At 36.2% G+C, this 21,191-nt stretch overlaps 3 protein-coding genes across 3 annotated transcripts in view; 1 reads left to right on the top strand and 2 right to left on the bottom strand.

Moving 5' to 3' along the window:
* The window catches only part of LOC144441456 (whirlin-like), a 41,222-nt gene extending 39,523 nt beyond the window's left edge, over positions 1-1,699 (top strand). Inside the window, exons 15-16 of the mRNA XM_078131032.1 lie at positions 417-569; positions 1,125-1,699. Coding sequence (XP_077987158.1) covers positions 417-569; positions 1,125-1,319 — 348 coding nt within the window. The 3' untranslated portion in view covers positions 1,320-1,699. The remainder of the gene's footprint in view (positions 1-416; positions 570-1,124) is intronic.
* A 4,272-nt stretch (positions 1,700-5,971) lies between these two features.
* LOC144441455 (tRNA-splicing endonuclease subunit Sen15-like) lies at positions 5,972-10,031 on the bottom strand. The gene is made up of 4 exons (XM_078131031.1): positions 9,954-10,031; positions 9,205-9,286; positions 8,337-8,472; positions 5,972-7,544 (listed from the first exon to the last, which is right to left on the bottom strand). The coding sequence occupies exons 1-4, from the start codon at positions 10,026-10,028 to the stop codon at positions 7,247-7,249; spliced, it is 591 nt and encodes a 196-aa protein (XP_077987157.1). The 5' UTR covers positions 10,029-10,031; the 3' UTR covers positions 5,972-7,246.
* Positions 10,032-13,780: 3,749 nt separating this feature from the next.
* LOC144441364 (N-acylethanolamine-hydrolyzing acid amidase-like) lies at positions 13,781-20,286 on the bottom strand. The gene is made up of 9 exons (XM_078130920.1): positions 20,105-20,286; positions 18,740-18,904; positions 18,105-18,231; positions 17,066-17,156; positions 16,187-16,287; positions 15,683-15,855; positions 15,210-15,272; positions 14,323-14,418; positions 13,781-13,904 (listed from the first exon to the last, which is right to left on the bottom strand). The coding sequence occupies exons 1-9, from the start codon at positions 20,284-20,286 to the stop codon at positions 13,781-13,783; spliced, it is 1,122 nt and encodes a 373-aa protein (XP_077987046.1).
* Between the last annotated feature and the right edge of the window lie 905 nt (positions 20,287-21,191).

The following is a 21,191-nucleotide window of genomic DNA, read 5'->3' as shown; positions in this document are numbered from 1 at the left end:
TCAGTCGATCAATCGATCAATCAATCAAAAGAATTTCCAAAAAAACAGACTACAGAAACACTGTTCAATTGAATGACACTGAATCAATGAATGCTTTGCTGAATAGATATGCCTTCACTTTGCTCTTGGGAAATTTTGAGATTATCACCTTGAATCATGTCACAAGGTAAAGAATTTTGAAGGTTGAAGAGTGCAGTTTGGAAAAATCATAGCTGCCAAACCAATGTATATATTGTTTTAGTCTGGAAAGGTTAACTGTCCAATCTTTTAAAAGTGATATATACTTATATCATGGAAACACAAATTTGATGGAAGATGTTGCATATATGGATGATCTTAACACTAGTCATGCTGATTGAGGGCAGTATTTATTTGAAAAGTGTATAATACTTGCTGTGTTCATCTATTCTTTACAGCCACCAGTAGTGTCAATCAACACATCTGCCATAGAAGCACCAACCAAATATTCCGAGGACGTAGTTATAAGGAAATCCAAGCCTACACTTGGTATCGCAGTTGAGGGTGGTGCAGGCACCAAACAACCTCTCCCCAAAGTTATCAACATACAGGTATGCTTACAATGCATTACCATAGCAATGACCTTTGACTTCAGCTAGTCACTATGGGCTACAACTAACTATTGAAATGTGTAGTGATTTGTTACACAACAGACGAGCACCCAAGCGTATGGAAATGAGGGCTGAAACTGGTCTTGGATGTGAATAACATGACAGTATATGAAGCAACATCTTTAAAAGTTCATAGTTTAAATGAAACAAGCGGAAGTATATTTAGACTGACTGAGATTATCATTTATATATGCTGTAAAACTCTTAGACATAACAGTTTTTCAAAAGTGGCCACAATGTTCGACTGTAAGTACATAAGCTGCCTCGAAACAGCACTCCTAGTGGCTAAACTAAATAATCTTTTGTCTTTTTGGTAATTGGACTACTGTATGTTGAGATGCTAGTTTGAATGCTTTGCCATATGGTGATTTGAATTTAACTAGACTAGATTTCCATGGTTACATTAATTTCATGTTACACAATCCCATACTACTGAAAAATAATAATTGTTTCATTACCACGATTTCATTTAAATTGTTTTCTGTTTGATTTCAGTATGGTGGTTCAGCGTATCATAATAGTAACCTGAAGAGAGGACATGTCATTCTTAGTGTGAATGGCAAATCATTGAAAGGCCTTGCACATAGGGATGCTGCCAAAATCCTTGCTGGAGCCTTCAAAGACAAAACTACTGACATTATGGAACTTGTGGTTATCGATTCCAACAAGTATCCAGTCCAATATTACTAAGCTTTACACCCCTATGTTGAAAATGGAATGGTTTATCTGCCATTGTAATTGGTAGGAATCAACCATATGATGACACTAGAAAGGGGGTAACCATCACCTTGATGAGCATGTGCTGATATCCAGTCCAATATTAGTAGCCTGTGCACCCCTGTGTTGAAAATGGAATGGTATACCTGCTGTCATAATGCATTGGAATCAACTACATGTGAAGACAGAAGAGGGGTAATGATCACCTTGATATGCATTTTGATGGTCATACTTCACTGCAATAGATATGTCCTGTCCACAGCTACCGATCCTCACACCCCTACATAGATAATGACAGCATCCAGAAGTGTTACAAACTGACTATACCATTTATTAAAATAGGGCACCTTGAATGGGGGGGGGGGGGGGGGGTCATAACATAATTATCAATCAATTTCATCCAAATAAGTTTGCCGTTATTTCTTTGATAAATCCTAAGGTAATGTACAATGTAGTTTGCAGTTTCAATGTGGTTGTTTGTAATAAAAACACAGATGTTCTACTTTTATCTTTGATTTTGACAAATTTAGTTAAGATTTTAATGTTGTAGTTATCATCATCCAATTGTAGCATGACAAGTTCTAATTACACAATATCAATATATGATGCAACAATGTTCAGTCCACCTGGTCCGTTTATACCTACTATCTGATTGGCTGTTGGAAAATTGTTCTGATAGCCAATTGGCCCTTCCTGTAAAGAGAGCCTTCTAGTGATGGGATATTGCATGACCTAACAGCGTATGTCAGAAATTTGCATGATGGAAAACATCAGCATCATTAAAGGCTGGTTGTATTGATATCTGATTGGCTGGCAACTGTCCAATGAATGGACTGCAAATGTGCTGTTCACTTGTAAAAGGAATGTATTAAAGACTGACATCTGCCCTGTCTCTAGAGGGCACTGTTAACTGAAAAGGGCTATGCAAGTACAATAGATATAGTTTATTTTGATGTTTACAAATTTATTTTAACTTCATTTTATTATGACAGTAAGGTGCAATGTGTTTAACATTACCAGTTCAGCAGTACATACTATGTTTCTGAGTCCATCCCAAAATTCTAACCACTCTATTTCATCAAAATTTATTCCAGTTTGTTCCAATGAAATTTATTCTCATTTAATATATGATTCCATTTTTAATATTTTCAGAAATATGAGAATTAATATTAGGTTTTGATTGCATGTTACCATGATAACAGTTTGATTTTAATTTTAATTCCGTTTTCTCAAAACTCACCAGTACTTTCTCATCCAGGTAATTTCCATCCATTCTCTGAAATACTGTATTTAAGACAGGTTCTTTAAAAACTTTTTCCCCTGCTGCTTTGCATTGTGTGTGGTAAGGTGTTCCCTGGAAGTGCAGGACATCCATCTGGTTCCAGCTAAACATGCAAATTAACATCACGAATATGTAATGAGTTTACAAAAGTTAGGTTTGGTGCCAGCATGAGTAAGTAATAGCTTTGCAATATCACCAACCCGGAAAGAAACAAAAATGAATATGTAATGAGTTATCCACCTGGTTTTAACCTACATGCAAATTAACAGCATGAACATTTTAGTGAGGCTAAAAAACCAGACATCAACTAATCAGAATACCTGATTTGCATTCTTCTGACAAACATGTGTAGTGACATCTTGAATACATAACAAGTCTACAAATATCACCCATCTGGTTTTAAACTAACATGCAAATTAACATCATGAATATTTAATGAGTTTACAAACCAGGAATCAACCAATCAAAACACCAGATTTGAGTTCTTCTGACCAGCTCTTATTATAGACACTTCTGAGAAGAACAAAATATGCTAAGCTCACCTTACCTTTACTTGGCCAGGGATGTATGTAAGGATTAAGAGATTATATATATTTATTAAAGAGTTATTTATATTTTGGAAATTTATTCGGTTTTTCTGATACTTACTGGCTTGTATACTTTTTCTCTTGTTTTATTCACTAACAAACTTGACACCTTGAATTTACTATGAAAACAGTAATGTACACCGAATAGTGGACGCTATATGTATATATTGAAGAGTTTTTAGCTGTATTGCTGAGGTATATTGATGGAATATAATAATCATGCAGTCATGTGTACTGTCATGCAATGATATGTAGTGTTATGTAGCTTTATGTACTATGTGCTGTCCTGTAGGTTCATGTCTAGTCTGTAAGGTACACTGTGACAGGGCGCCCTCACACATCGGTCAACCCTGAGATGAGGGTGGAACAACCCGACATATCTTAGTCTAGTTCATGTACTGTCATTATATTTTGTGTATTGACATGCAATTTTATGTACTGTCATGCAGTTTTACAGTGCTATGCACTTTATGAAACCATCCATCATGTGTTATGTTATGCAGAGTAATGTAGAACAGCTAGGAATTTTTGTAATGTTATGCTGAATTACGTTATGTGATCCATGTCAATCCAAGTGCATTATCAACTGTCTTTAAATGTAGTGTCTAATTGCAGGTTATGTAACTTGAAAGGGCTCTTCTTAGCACCTAAAATATCCCCAAATATATATTTTGATGCTGTCAAGTATAACTTACAGGAAGTCAGGGTTTAAGATTTACTTTTATGGTTAGTGGTCCATCTGGACCACCAGTTTGTCATTTTTGTGGTGGTTCATAGCAGAATGTTAGTGGTCCATACAAGATATATTCCATACTGGTGTTCTATCATTTGATAAATATCAGTGTTTTCATCTTGTCAATTTTAGCAAAATGTTTAACTTTATACGTTCCTTGCCAAACCTACTTCTAAGTATACCGGTATCTAAAATAAGGTTTATGCTAATCCATACCACTGAATCACCACAGAAGGAGCCAGTTCCCCAAAAATGCTTTCAAACATTCCACCTTCACTGACACCTTGCATGCTGACAACAGGCCGAAATTTATTTCTGATGAATCCCAGGGTATTTGACATATTTTTGTTTTCTGTTACATATTCTTGTATATCGTCTTTGTTGTATATTGTAGGGTTTGAGATTATATTATTGTGTATTATTTCCATAGCAACAAGATGTTGTTTCCTAGCAACACTTCTGTATAGTAAGAGTACATTTTTTTAAAATCACTTATATTTACAGTTAGTTTTGGTGATGCAAAACTTTTGAGGTGAAACATTAAAAGAAACAGGCACATTGATACTGTGTTGTATGTATTTGACACTTTAGAATGTACATTTGTATCATCTTTGCTGCAATGATTAGTACCGGTAGACTGTAAAATACATCATGTTATACCGCCCTCAAGTGGTGGCTGATGAGACAGCACAACATGTCCTTTTACAGGTTAGTTGCATCAAATATTGAGATCTGCCATAATGTAAATACACTATTCCTACACCTGTATCTGTGAAACCTTGGAAAATCAGACTTGTCAATTTTGCGTTTATTTATTGTTTGCATGTTAAATGAGTACCATCATCATATAATGTTTAGTTTCACAAATCTTCCACTCCAAGGAAAGATAAATAAAATTTCTGATAAATAATTTCTAGGACATGCCAACCATATTCAGAGTCAGCTGTTACAATGAAAACAACACATCTATTGCAAATCATGGTTTACTTGTATCAAGCCCATAAAAATATTCGGCCCAATATTTCGTAAAATGTAACACTCACTTTCAGCTATTATATTGGGCTTCATACACAGCTAGGTTTGCCATATGTATTCCTATCCACAGTCACTGCAATCCATGTGATAGTTCTGTTCCTACAGAAATTCCAGTAATTTTGTCTCCCGAACTCTTGGAAATCACTTTGTTTTAAGTATTTCAATTTTTTTAATACCAAGGTAGATTTATGAAAATTATTTACTTATTTAATTCATCAAAGTAAGAAATTTTGCATTAGTGTCATAAGGTAATAATAATTTTTTTGATTTATCATAAATTCTAGTAATATTAAAATTAGTAATATTGATTTTATGTTTTATTTTTTAAATTATTAATTTAATCAGGATAAGGATATCCCAATTTCCAATGTAGAAATTCCTTGTCAGCCATGTTGTAAGACCTCCTCGTAATTGATACGTTTTTGTGATTTGGATTTTGAAACTTGCCCCACGTACATTTCCAACTTTGATAGATTACATGCTGTCCAAATTTGACAATTCCAAGCTAATGCCGTTCCAAAATGTAATCCCCAAAATTTGCAGCTGGAGTATTTTGTCATTGCTTCAGTGAAAAGTCAGCGACTTTTCTTTTTTGATAGTACATTTGATTATAGGGCGACTATTTCATTGACGGAAGTATCGAGACCCTAAAAAGTCAGTTTTTACAAAAATTTGAATTTTTGTTAGTTTCCCCATCCTAATTTACCTTAAATAAATCAATTATTTTACCCAGCCTAAAAAATTTGGAATTTTGACCGAGCGAGCTTCTGCCGATTATTCATCCATGTTTATTTCACAATCAGACATTTTAAATCCCTAGCAACGTTAAAATTACCTTAGTAACCAATTTTGAGGTGTTAAGGAATAGTGTACAAATTCTACTAGTAAGTTTTGTAGTATACAATTAAGCATTTGCACAGTAGTGCTAAAAGAAAGAGAATTCTTTATTTCTCAGATTTGTAACATATTTTGTACATATTTGCTGAAGGATTATCTCTAAAAGATAGTCTTTTTTTTTGCTAAATAATAATAATTATGTGATTTAGTGGGTGTATATTTCTACTCTCTAAGTTATTGCCTGGTGACCGACATCTGTATATTTTCTGACATGTTTCTACACAATAAATTTATGTAAGTCTTGCTGTTGACTGTACGACTGTGTTTGTCTTATTTCATGACGTGTGTTGCATGGTATTTGGTACAACCAATAACACCAAAGTAAAGCATTATGTGTAAGTACCATAAGCATTTATAGCATCCATATCAAGTGTAAAGGTATACTTTTTCATTTGCTAATTGATCACATCAGAAAGGCCACATGCTAGGCTTGTAAAGAAACCAATTGAAATAGTATACTTTTACACTTGATATGAATAATATAAATGAGTGTAGTGCATAAAGTGCTTTACTTCAGTGTTACCTATTGTATATTGAAATGCTGGGTACACTGGGCTTGGCTTGGTTTTGTTCCAGGGTGTGTACATGATTAGTTTGTAAAAACTAGCTTGTAGCATCACATAACCTTCACGTTGGCAACTCATCTGAATCATAAGATTTTGGCAACTCATCACATTGACTCACTGCATCATTGACTTGTTAGCAATACATCCAGTCTTTTTGCTAAAGGATGTTAAGTAGGTAAATCTACCAGGTTTCCCAAGCAGAGTTACAATAGATTTCTATTAGAAACACTGCTACTTTTACCCTTTTCATCCTTTCTGATACCAGGGTTCCCAGACCGCAGCAAAAACATTGACATCAGTTGCCCATAAATATGTACATTACGTAAATGACCATTGCCATAAATATGTACATTACGTAAATGATCATTGTCCATAAATATGTCCAATACGTGAGTGATCTTTCAAACTTATATTCGTCTAATGAATACATGCATATTTATAGTTCCAATGTACCAAGTCAATCATACAGAGGATAAAATTTACATTACATAGACTTTGGCAGTGTTTTCACAACATGTAATTTTACTGATTGTGTCAACAATAATAGAAAGTCTCAGTAAGGAAATATTGTGGTTAAGATTACATTGCAATAAAATAAATCCTGTAACACAAAAAAAAATATAGAAAAATTTACAGCACACAATTACCAAATAAATAATTAAAATGTTTTAAAAAAAAAAAATTGCTAGAACAAGAATGTCTGCCCGAAGAAACAACAGTGGTGGCCTTTGACCTGACCCTGTTTATCATTTCCCTGAGTTTGGCCAAATGTCAAAAGAGTTCATACATGGATTATTTGGCTAGAGTTCGTCATCCCAGTTCTCTTCATCAGTTACAGGTTCATCAGGTTCCCTAGACATCAAAACAGCTTTCCTCTTCTTCCGTTTACCTTTGGTAACTTCGTGTACTAGAGTTTGTTTTGGCGGGTCAGGTGGAATGAGCCCGTCTGAAATTCTATAATATACCGTACTAGAGTCTGTATGGCTAACAGCTAATACTAAACAGTGTCCCTTTTCACTTCCTTGGTCTTCACTCTCTGCCTTTCCTGTTGTATCTTCACTCTCTATGAGTTTGATTTTTTCTATAAATTCTTGTAATCTGTACGTATAAGAGGGAATAACATTATACATAGACTTAACATACAACATAATCATGTCGTGGTGACTATGACCCTATGATCTTTGAACGAGACGCATATACACCGTATATAGGGTACAATAGATATAGATGTGTATAGATGTATGGATCTTCATGCTTTTTGCAATGGCTTCAGACACACTGAACAGAAAGGGCATCATAGTGAACCACGGTTTACAAATTACATATACAATTTACCTATTTGCTGCAATTCAGTAATCTGTGAGTGATGTGAGTACCTTTGTACAGGGATTGGCTAGGATCAAAGCACTTACTTTCCTAGTTTGTAAGGGACACTGTGATAGGGCGCCCTCACACATCGGTCAACCCCTTAATAGATAGAGCAGGCCAGTGAAGACAGCGTACAGTCTATTACTCTTCTTGGTGACTAAATGTGAATTTCAACTATCAAGTCTCACCAATGCTGATACTATGCATGTTCAATTACATTTCCATATTATGTATCCCTACCTATCACTGAGACCTTAAAGTCAGTTTAATGTGCCATACCATGTACATGTCAGTTTGCAGTTGAAAATTGATGACTCTACGGATATAACTAATTTTAAAAGTAACGAGTAATGTTGGAAAAATATGAGGTAGTACTATGAGCGAGACCCATGAATCTGCCTAACTATGGATATACAGTGGTTGAAACGAAGAAGTTTTAAACAAATTCCTGACATTCCTGTGAAGCAGTCAGTTGTTTTTGCTGACACTGCAATTTCCTTGTGATTGGATATTAGTACATACCTTTGGTTACTGAGTGGTGTATATGTACTGATAGGTAACACTAGCTGTGTTTCACCTTTCTTGTTTGCTTTACCAGAAATAAAAACCATTTTCAATTCATGGCAAGGATGTATTTCCACATTCCACCAGTTCTTGGCTAAATATGCAAAAGACAAAAAGATTACACATCGTGAAGTGTTCAGATCACAGTACTGGCACATAGTGCACACTATTAAGTGTTCAGATCACAATATTGGCACATAGTACACACTATGAAGTGTTCAGATCACAATATTGGCACACAGTACACACTATTAAGTGTTCAGATCACAGTACTGGCACATAGTACACACTATGAAGTGTTCAGATCACAGTACTGGCACATAGTACACACTATGAAGTGTTCAGATCACAGTACTGGCACATAGTACACACTATTAAGTGTTCAGATCACAACACTGGCACATAGTACACGTCACTGTAAAGTGTTCAGATCACAGTACTGGCACATAGTGCACACTATAAAGTGTTCAGATCACAACACTGGCACATAATACACACTATTAAGTGTTCAGATCACAATATTGGCTATAGGACACACTATGAAGTATTCAGATCACAGTCTACTGGCACATCATGTTGTTTAACTTTAGAAGTCTTCATTGTGACAGTTTCTTTGATCCCAATACAATAAATGGTACACAATGTTATTATCAAATGAGAAATACAACAGTGCTAACAATATGCATGTATTCTACTCTCTCATTTCTACCTAGACTGAAAGATTCATCACTGAATGATAAACATGCATGCAAACAACAAGAAATCTTTCATTTTCATCACCACCCAATCTGATGAATGAAGAGTGAAAAAAGAAATGTCCAGATACCTTCACAGAGATCCAAGTAAGTCAGTACTGCGACCCGAAGTTGAATCTTGTCTTCAAAACCGAAAGATAACATTTCTTGATACTGTGGAGACAAGAGAGATGATGTTACTTTGGAAACCACAGAATTTCATATTCAACAACCACAAATGTTTCTGTATCAGCACTATTTTGTTTACTCTACTCATGGAGGTAAGGAGGACATTCTACCTCCATATGTTCTATTTATTGAGGTTTTCAGCACCTTGAGATGTGCTCACCGTACCTGTCTGTGCCCTGAAGATTGAAAATGAGCCGCTTCTTGAGTATCAAGAAGACGTGTGAAAAACGCAATATTTCCCCATACGTCATTTCTCGAAACAATAGATGAAATATACACGATGTATACAATAATACATAGACTTCGATTAAAATTATCAAATAATTATGCCACACGTACAGTACACATCCTGTGTAGTTCTACGGTATCATTTGCTCCAATGTTAGTCCTGCTTGCAGACGGAGTGAGTCGGGACTCAGTTCTGACAATGTCCCCTCCATTTAGGTTTTCATTAGGTTCTCCAATGTTAGAATCGTGTCCTGTGGTGTATATACCGTTTGCAAGTATAAAACAGGATACTTCCTAATACTAATAGACCAATATTTACCGTCGCTGTATCAGAATACCTCGTTTTTTACATCGCTATATTATGAATTTGTGCAAATACATTTTTTGCATGAACCAATGTACAGTCAGACACAAAAAGAGTTACCTTTGGGTGCTGTAAAAACCAATTATCCTTGTCTATTGATAAAGGTGTCTCCTCCTTCATTCTCCCGGCTGCCATTTTGAATTGCGCCCCCGCAGCTGTCTCGTCAGGTAATTTCTTATTTATCCAATCACATCACTGAAAAGTGATGTAATGTGGTATTTTTAGAACACTACGTCACATGTAGTAATGAAAATAGCAGTCTTGCACAAGTGCTTGCAACCGTATTAAAATAAAAAGCGTGAACGAAAATAATCAAATCGCTGGTCCAAGCCGATCACACTGTCAGAGAAAGAACAACGGCGGGTAGAACGAGTTGAAATCACTGCCAACATTTCAGTGACTCGTGTGAATCGTGTAGCAGGTTTTGGTTATTCGAGTTCGGGGATGGTAGCGAAGGCCACCGAGTGCAATCACTGCACAGCCACCGTTGGGAGCGAGTCTGACCCGTACCCACGGCTAACACCAACCAGCAAAGCGGCCAGGAAAGAGGCGGTTCGACGTCTGCGTGAAGTAAATAACAACGAAGTCAAGGTAAATGAGACTCATATTGTGACAGACTCGGGTGAGTCAAATGTTCTGAAGAAGACTCGGAAGCGAAAAGGCAAAAAGAACTTCAAGTTTGTGGCGGCTGAGGACTTAAAATGTTTTACTTTTTCTCCGAGAGAATCACAAATTTTCGAAGATGACGTAACTTTCGAAGCGGAAGAGGATTTCTTTTATGGTGCTGACCTCGACAAGTCTGACGAATATGACAAATTATTAACCGATGTGAAAATTCCGCGCAAAACAAGTAAAAACAAAGTAACCAAAGCTAGAGTTCAACTCAAGGGGGCGCACTACGACAAGCTGAATAAGAATTGTGGTAGAACAAAACTATATGTGAAGTCGTACAACGTAAGCAAGAAGGAAAACAAAGATGAAAACCTTCGATTTGCGGTGACTACAAGAAAAGAAAATATTGAGAAAGATCTGAGAAGGCGTAAACTTAAAAGGGAAGGTCCAAAATATCCAGTATTTACAACATCTGCTCCTGTACGTAACAGTTACAACACAACCGGGAAATACAGTCCACGGTCGAAAAACACGCAAAAAGTACACCAATACGAACTTACAAATGACCGCATTGTGCCAGAAGAATCCTACCTAGCTGCCATTATATCTCTTCAACATCGAGAACTCACCCCTGAAGACTATGAAGTCTTGCTCCGACTAGACGAGAAAGTCGCCCCAAAAACTATCGAAAAGAAAACTTTAGATTCCTTCAAAGTCGACACAGCGACGTCAAAGATAGATGAAATGTGTGCAATCTGTATGGAGACATACGATGTGGGACAACAGAGGAAGTATCTGCCATGTGATCACGTCTTCCACGCTAAATGCATTGATATGTGGTTGTCTAATTCTAGTATGAACTGTCCTCTAGATGGTCTTGATGTGTCATGACGTCATGACTGCACCATGTTAGACTCAGCTGTCAATCTTATTTATTGCGTCTTATAGCAGTCGTATTGGTTACAATAATTTCATTATGTTCCCATGACTGTCTTCATCGGCTACTTAGAATCTGTATCGCTCTTCTGCCTGTAGCCTCGTGCAAAATTAAACATTTTCTCTCACAATTGCATGTCAGACTACAATACATGTATCCCAGTCAAGCAAGCCATTGTTGTATATTTGTCGCTTAAAAACAAGCCCAATATCATACATGTACATCATCAGAGTATTTTTTTATTAATATAATAATAAATGTTCCGCTTTGGTCCCGTCCGAAAGTGGAAAATAAAATATGTCTTGTTCACGTATTGATTACTATTTGTATTACATTGTAAGGAATGATGTTTTCCAAATATACACTTTAAAATTGATCACTTCTTGTACGTCGTCCACAAATGCATTATTGCCTAATTCATCAAATATCGCCGAAACTGTGTGTGTCATGCAAATAAGTGTTTTCATATTTGATACTACAGCCAAATGAAAACAAAATATGTGCACTAATTGGAAACACATTGTGACCACTGAAGTTATTACAGTAACGGTAATAAACATTTAAACTTTATGCATGTATTATAATTATGTATTTAAGCTTGAGTGACGTCAGAGGTTACAATGTGTTACCTGTAAATTACTCGTATTTTGTTGTCATCGAGCACGAGTCAGCATGTGTGAAAGTAGTCTCGCTGTCAGACTAGTGACTATCGTCCATTAGCTTTGTAAGGTGCACGAAGCCACGAGAAGTGAGGGACTTTAGTCCCGACTAGTCCCTCTCTTCGGCATACCGCATACAAAGATTAGGGACGATAGTCGCGAGTCTGGCAGCGAGACCAGTGTGGTAACTAACTGCAATGCATTGTTACCACCGTTTTAAAGTAAGTGGTATGCGTTAATTTATATTACGAAACGTGATGCAGTTTCATTGATATCAGGAGACAATTTTCCACGTCGATGGCCAGGTTATACTTGAACCACAAGCATGGAGTTAATTTCGGCATTATGAGGGTCGCTACTCGGATCTACCATAGACATTGGATGTTCTTTCCACTGTCCATGGTTTCGTACCCACCGCCTGCACTGTATAGGGCTGCTCTTCTTGCAGTTGCTCTCTTCAACTAGTTCACTGTTTTCATCGAATCTCCAAATGAAGATGAAGTATTCAGGACATTATTGACGCTTTTCGTCGATAAAAGTATATGGAAATTCAACTATAGTATGAAAATCACCATAGACAGTAGAGGTTCTGTTCATGTCATCTGAAACAGTGCGTCATCTAACAATCTTACTGTAAGTGTCTAAAAGTGTCTAGGGACAAAGTCCAAAAAAAATGCAAATTTGTTTCTAAATTTATTCAAATCTATGTTATAAGATAAACATTTTCAAGACACATATCTTGTTTAAAACGATATATATTGACTCATCACATACATACTTATATAATATAAATGCTTTCCTAGGGGGAAGAACACATTTCTTTTTACAATTAATACTGAACTGTTCACAGTACTGGTCTAACTGCGCATGCGTTTTGTTTGGTTAAGGCCATGCCATCGCATAGAGTTCACTTTAAAGCATCTAAATATGTCTGTTGTTCCAAGGATTACAAACTCGAGATAAAATAAGTATTAGTTTCATCTAGTTTTTCCCTGATATTAATTCATTTAAGTTGACTTTGGTCAGTTCATTTTCCTGAGTTAATAGAAATCATGAAATGTGAAGAAAATACAGGCGTTCATTTTTTTTCAGCTTAAAATTTAAAGTGGCCATATGGATGGGGATTCGCTATTTATTTTGGACTTTTAATTTATGAAACAATTTTATCATATGATAGCTTCGTACTTGGAAAATCAATGTGAAATAACATATGCCAAGTACTTGTTTGTAACTCAATACATTGCAAAAAGCTAAACAATGTGTAACAAGTTTGTTATTGTACGTAGAATAACAAACATTTTACACATTTAGTAATTTTTTTTGCAATTGATTGAGTTACTAACAAGGACTTTGCATATGTTGTTTCACGTTGCTTTTTCAAGTAGGAAGCCATGATAAAAATGTTGTATAAATTAAAAAATCCAAAATAAATACCCACTCCTCATCCATATGGCCACTTTAAGGTAATTCTCTCCTTTTGCATGTATGTGGTAATCGACACATTGTAAATTGTGATTTGATTAATTGAGTTTCATTGAAGGCTACATCAAATGTAAACCCGTGCTATATTATTTAGACGACTGTTAAAATTCTGAAAAAAATATGTATCTGCATGTAGACAACAGTTGTCTGAAATTTGCATAATTTGTTGTTAAAGTTGCATCGGTAACTTTTCCCGCCTAAATGGTGATGTCGTCATCATTTTCTGGCCAGGGCTGCAAAGTTGGTAAGAAGTCATAACGAGCCCAGCAACCGTAGGTAGACGGGTCAGCAGCGGACATCACAGCAGTATACACCGTTGCTCTGTTATAATGACAAAAAAGGTACAAATTATTGATTTCTAGTCATATTTTTCACACTTCAGATAAATTCTAGAGACGAACTACAGTTAGTGGAGATACGCTTTATCAGTTCATTCATGTGAGACTTTCGGTTTAAATGTGACTCCGTTACTAAACGCGTCCCTAAACCCATTCTCACGTAATTATATTTGTTCGGATTTTATAGAAATTCTATCTTCGCCCCCTGTTGGAGATGCCATTCGTTTTTTTTCAGAAGTAAGGGCGAGAAAGAACAGTCGTGGGCACAAATTTCGATATATGAAACCTTCTTTCCCCAATTTAGACTATGTAAGCAAATTGTTACTATGGTCTAACTTGCAACTTGATTTCATTCACTTCATCGGGGAGTTAGGATTCAAACGAACCATGGACTGACTTACGATCTGTATACAGGTGGCGTTGACAAAACATCATAAATAGCCTTCCCGTTTACTTTATCCTGACCAACGGCATTCATAAATTTATTGGCTGGGTCTCTGGAAGGAAAGCGATGGAGAGACACTGAGATATATAGTCATGGCTAAGGATCAAGTCAGAAATCTAACACAAAGTATCTCTTATTGCATCCTTTCTATAGCTCCATCTCTTTTTATGCTTACGTAGAACAGACTGAAAAGTCTGTGAGAGTTTATACGGTGCAATTTGCTGTTTTTAGTCAATGACTTTATTTGTCATTAGGTACTAGTGCTGTCTATGGTGTAATAGGTCTTGGAACGTTAACTAACCTTGTGGTGGTGCTGGTAGGTTTGTGTGTGTGTGTGTGTGTGTGTGTGTGTGTGTGTGTGTGTGTGTGTGTGTGTGTGTGGAGGGGGTTGAGGGCGTGGGGACTGTAACCTGAGAGTGCAGAGAGAGTGGATGAGAGTTTCCTCATTTTACGTCAAGAAATACATAAGACAAGCACCACCATGCACCATAGCCTGAAAGATCACATAAGCGGACCCAACGACTGAACCTTTCTAACAATCAGTGTCACCACCAATTCTTCGACTACAGTATCAGCATAAAATCTGCCCGAGAACGTTATTGCTTCGGACGCCGTCAAATCATTTACCAGCGCATAAACAAACGAAGTACACAAGAATAATCGTTGAGGGCTGATATGCGATGAACTACGCCTATGCTCTACTTCAGTTGGTGATGTATAGCTATATAATTTTTTTAAAATACAAAAAGAACATTAGAAAGAGTTGTTTTTGACTATAGACAGAGATACAATTGTGTAGACTTGTGTATACTCAGCATTATATCACAGTAAAGAATAACTCACCTTCTGTTATCGTCTTTGGGTGGCGGCAACCAGTGGTCATAATTTGTTTCAACAAGGTACCATCTAATTATAATACAGTAAAATAAACAATTGAACACATGAAATTATCACCATATTTTCGAATTCCTCGGATAAGTAATTATCAAGTACGGAATTGTTCCAACATTAATAGCCAATGTCTGTTATGCGTCTGTTGCCAGTGAATTCAAACATTTACGGACGACATTGTATTTGAGAAAAATAATGAATAAAAACAGTTGCACTCTCTATTTTCCTTCTTGCTGAAATTATTTATAGTAATTCAGGAAAAGTCGTAAAATTTACTTTTTTTTATCTTTCCAATTAAAACGAGTTTCAAACTACCTGGAACTTGAACGGTTGAAGTATACTTTAATTTAATATCCATACACACATCACAAAATCTTTAAATTTAGTATTTAAAAAACGAAACAACGATATGAAATTTCCATCACCTTGCATTATTAGGATCTAAATGCCACACATCTCTCGCCTTGACTCTATCACGTGTAATAACAGCGCCTTCACCAGGATTCACGCCCCCAACGATGTAATAAACAGGTGCAAGAATCTGTCGGTTTGAGAGTTTATCTACTGCATCATGAAAATTGGTTTCGTGTTCAAATACCTGTAATTTAATAAATTTCATTTTTAATTTTGACAAGTATTTGTACACCAGTTACCTGTATTCATTAGCAGACATGATTTTGTAAAATGGCGATCTAAATTACAAAATAAAATTACTGAACCTTAAAATATGGAAAACAATGTATGTATGTATGTATGTATGTATGTATGTATGTATGTATGTATGTATGTATGTATGTATGTATGTATGTATGTATGTATGTACTACTAGTATGTATGTATGTATGTATGTATGTATGTATGTATGTATGTATGTTGCACCTTCTGTAAAACTTGCCCCCGTTGATAAGTGTACTATCATGGTTACCAACCTCTCTTGGAAGAAAACTTGAGAACGAAGCGCCACCTAAAAACAGAGCATTGAATGCTTCCAATACGTTTTTCCACCAATCAGATGACGATCCTGATGAACCTGTGGTAAACACATGAACACGTCTAAAATCAAAATAACATACCTGTGCACTAAGCTTTCAAACAAAATACTCTGTCAAAATCCAAACGACCGTCTACGACCAACACAATACTGTGTCACTGTCCTGGCGTGGGATATGCGTATACGAAGAGTCAGAAGTCAACCAACCAACCAACCTACCAACCAAACAACCATCCCATCCACCTATCAACTAGCGAACCAACTACCCTGGCAACCTATCAACCAACCCACCAGCAACATATCAACCAATCCATTAACATATTAACTTATTAACCAACCAGCCAACCAGCCAATCAATCAATCAATCAATCAACCAACCAACCAACCAACCAACCAACCAACCAACCAACCAACCAACCAACCAACCAACCAACCAACCAGCCACCCACCCAACCAACCAACCAACCAACCAACCAACCAACCAACCAACCAACCAGTCATTCAGTCAGTCAGTCAGTCAGTCAGTCAGTCAGTCAGTCAGTCAGTCAGTCAGTCAGTCGACCAATCAGTTAATCAACCAAGCAAGCAAGCAAGCAAAAGCAATCAATCAGCCAGCCAGCCAGCCAGCCAATCAATCAATTAATCAATCAAGCTAACCACGTAACTAACTAACTAACTAACTAACTAACTAACTAACTAACTAAAATAATGATATAAAAGACACACATTCGTAGTCACACAGAGCATTGGCAAAGTACAATTTCTTGAACATTCTCAATCTTTCACACCATGTAAGTCAATTATCTAATTTCATTACCTCTGGCGTCGACAGTGATGGAGAATCCATGGGGTCTCATACCAGTCAATATACCAGAAAAACCAACGAATGTCGTTCCTGTGTAAATTACCTGCAGGTGAAAATGATGTTCAACACTAATTAGTTCCAAGCTTTCAGTTTTCTTTGTTCTTTTGTAAATACACTGATAGAGATCACTATACCAAAGACTGAGGTGATATTCTTGTCCAATCAAATCGTTTGCCTGTGTCGATCTCCTGGGAATATGCAGGGGGGGGGGGAGGTATAAGAAACATTAAACACGTGGTATACACACCTTCAAGCTCGTCAAAACTAACAGATTGAAAACCGGGATCGGTTTGCTCGTTTGTAACAATAGTGATTAGGTTATATTCAGCATACTTTTAATCTAAGTACGGTGAAGCTTGTTTGCCTTCGTACAGCATTGTTCAACGATACAACAAACATATTCTACCAGTATATCGACACTGTATATCTAGAGATCTGATTGGTCAATACCTGCTGTAAAAATTTGGCATGTCTCCAAGTGGCCCTGAACGAGAATAGCGTACCGATAATTATACCATGATGTTTCTCTTTGACCTCTAATAGGGCGATCCATGAAGTTCGCTATTGTTGAAATACTCTTGAAAGGAAGTCTGTCACAATGCGATATCACACTTTGCAAAACAATACGGAAATGAGAGTATTTTGGTACGTGGTCAAACTATGTAAATACATTCAATTAACTTAAAAGTATAAAATAGTGCAAATTGGGACACCATAAGGCTTTAAAGAATACCATGAATACTGAATACCATGGATGTTTTAGTATATATACATACATACATACATACATACATACATACATACATATATGTATATATGTATATATGTATGTATGTATGTATATATATATATAAATATATATATATATATATATATATATATATATATATATATATATATATATATATATATATATATATATATTATAAGGCTATCACAAGGTACATTTTCTCACTGTTGTTTGTAAGTCAGACGTACAGTAAACGCTTACCTTACCACCCTTTGTTACATCTGAGACAAAAGTGATATTTCTGAGTACATCAACAAATCCGTAGTCCATGTTACGTCCATGCCAAATTTGACCATTTGAGTCCTGTGCAACAATACTCGTACAAAATCTATGACGGAAAACAGCCATTGTCTTGGATGACGTATGTGGAGTCAATATCATTGCAATCAGCAAAAAATTATCGATCGATTGATTGATAGATACATAAATAGATAGACAAGTAGAAAATAGATAGACATAAATGGACAGGAGACAGATTTATATACAGATAGATAAATCGACGGAGGGACAATTACAGAGAAAGAAAAAGATAGACAAATTAAATAATATATAGGTAAATAGAAATGTATATATCACAGTTAGTATAGATATACAGACATATAAACAGACAGATCTAGACCGCCACATACATACATACATACATACATACATACATACATACATACATACATACATACATACATACATACATACAGAGATAGATAGATAGACAGACAACATATATATATATATATATATATATATATATATATATATATATATATATATATATATATATATATATATATATATATATATATATATATATATATATATATATATATATACTTCCTTACGTCATAAATTCATACTCCAAATTCAATGCAATGACATCAGACAGTTTAATACCAGTAGCTTTTGCAAAGCCTTGCATTTCCTCCCTGTATGGACTCGGTATAAGTGGGTCAACTGCCCCGGCAATAACTTCGAGAACGGGAATGACAGCTTCGGGCAGGTAGTCGCTGTAAGGAAAGAGTTTAAATTTATTAACCATTTAGGTACATACATACATACATACATACATACATACATACATACATACATACATACATACATACATACATACATACGTAGGGGCAAAAGTTCGTTCACAGATATGAACTTTGTCATAATTCCTAATGTCCTTCGAACTTTGTATTGCTACCCCCAGTAACAACAAAGTTATCTTCACTGTTCAGATTTGAACCATTTGGTCCCATTGATGGTGGGCAATACAAGTGGTATTTTCGTAATGCATGACCGATTTAAAATAAATACATTTTGTAAATTGTAAACTGTATTCTGATAGAAATGTTCTGTTACATATCTCGGGAAACAAGTGCCTGTGAACAGAACCCACCACCACATATATTATACCCTTGGAGGTATGGGTCTCCCCTTGATACCTCCATGTTACCAAGCCGTGCTTACATCGATCATGGATGTAAGGGAGAAATCTGCCAGCGCGAACGATTTAATGCCGATCGACAGAGAAGATCACTAGACACGCTTTGTTATCATCAGAGTCAATTTAACGTTCGACAGTTACCATTTGATCAATATCCCAGGCCGCCATTGTTGTCCTTGTCAATATGCAACACGCTATACCCTATCTTACGTAATCTGTTTGTTGTTTTGCTACGATCTTGGCACAAGGGTTTTCTCATACCTCCATCCCCAGTCGAAAATGACTACCCCCGTTCATGACATTGCTTGAGCCACACCAACATACTAGTATTCGTCTCCCAGACCATGGAACAAATGCATGGTCTATGGTCATTTATCAACCTGACACGACACACCCCTTATAAAGTGTCGTTCTTTATTAGCACCGTATCCTTTCAATTTCGTTGGGTTTCGATACTTTATTTTGGTGTTCTACTCTATACACAAAAGACCATATGAAAGTGTCCACTGCATGCATTTTTTTTGTAGTTTTTGCCTAACGGTGACAACATTTTGTTAAAAGACTCGCATTAATGTTAGCATAGACGTCTTATGCTGTTAGTAATGATAGTGAATTCATGTTTGATGACGGTGTGTTCATGATATGCATGCAAACTGTTGGTGGGTAGTATAGGGAGTGGGACATCATATACAAATGTAAATATGGCAATAATATACAAATAAACATCCGTATAAACAAGTATAAAATATACCCGTATTAAAAATGCAACACTTACTGCAAGGTCTCACTAATGAAGTGTACGAGTGTCTTCTTGTCATAATTTTTGACAATTTCATCCCAACGGTGCTCTGGCGGAGTATCCAAGTCAAATGTATACCTTGGTGCGACTACAGTATGGTTGTGCTGACCAGCAACAAAGCCAATCGAGACCAACGCTAACATGAAAATTCGCAACATTTTGTCTTTGTTGAGAACCAACTGTGTAGATATAACATGTATAACAGCGCCGGGTACAGTGACAACTGTACTTCAGCACTACGACCTGGACGAAGACAGTTCCTGTCAAGGTTCGATGTTAGATGTTATGTTCGGTGTATCACCTGCTCACAAAAGGTGAAAGGTCAGCATGTATTTCAAACCCACGGTCATAATAAACGCTAAGGGAAATGAGGGCATACTGAAAACATTTTAAGGTTTTGCCTGTCTATACTGTTTATAATCACTTGAAAGAACGTTTTTAGATTTAAAAAAGGGCATACCAGGAAGGGGACAAGAGGACTGAGAGAATAAACGGTGGAGTTTACTTTAAACTTGATTCAATGAATATAGAATAGAATAGAATAGAATAGAATAGAATAGAATAGAATAGAATAGAATAGAATAGAATAGAATCTTGATTGCACCTGTTAAGAAAACTACATTTCTTCATTGGAGTTTCTGCAATAAGTGTTTGGTGCTAAAACTAGTAACTATATAAACTACAGTAATAATAGTTAACAAAAATAACAAAAAATAAGGTTTATACGAAAGTTTAAACTTTAGGTTAGATAAATGTAATATATAGTAACAGAAAAATTGTATGAGGGGAACGATCAGAAGAGCGCCTACAACGACGAGTCTTTCTGCCTTAAAATTCATACCAGTTATTTATTGGTTAGCCATGCACCCCGTCAGTCTCCAACCCCAACAGTTATAAGTTCGGCAAGATCGACCTTTATCCTATTTTCAGTTGGCCTAATAAACTGTCCTAAAGGTAATTCACGTTTTGGTGGTTTCATGGGTCATATACTGGAGGACCATAACTGGTGCCGGGGGGGGGGGGGTGCTTGGTGCTAGTGTCATTTTATTTCGGGGGGTGGGGG

The sequence above is a fragment of the Glandiceps talaboti genome, chromosome 10 (assembly GCF_964340395.1).
Source record: "Glandiceps talaboti chromosome 10, keGlaTala1.1, whole genome shotgun sequence".
Lineage (NCBI taxonomy): Eukaryota > Metazoa > Hemichordata > Enteropneusta > Spengelidae > Glandiceps > Glandiceps talaboti.
This window is presented reverse-complemented; position numbering and strand designations above follow the sequence as displayed.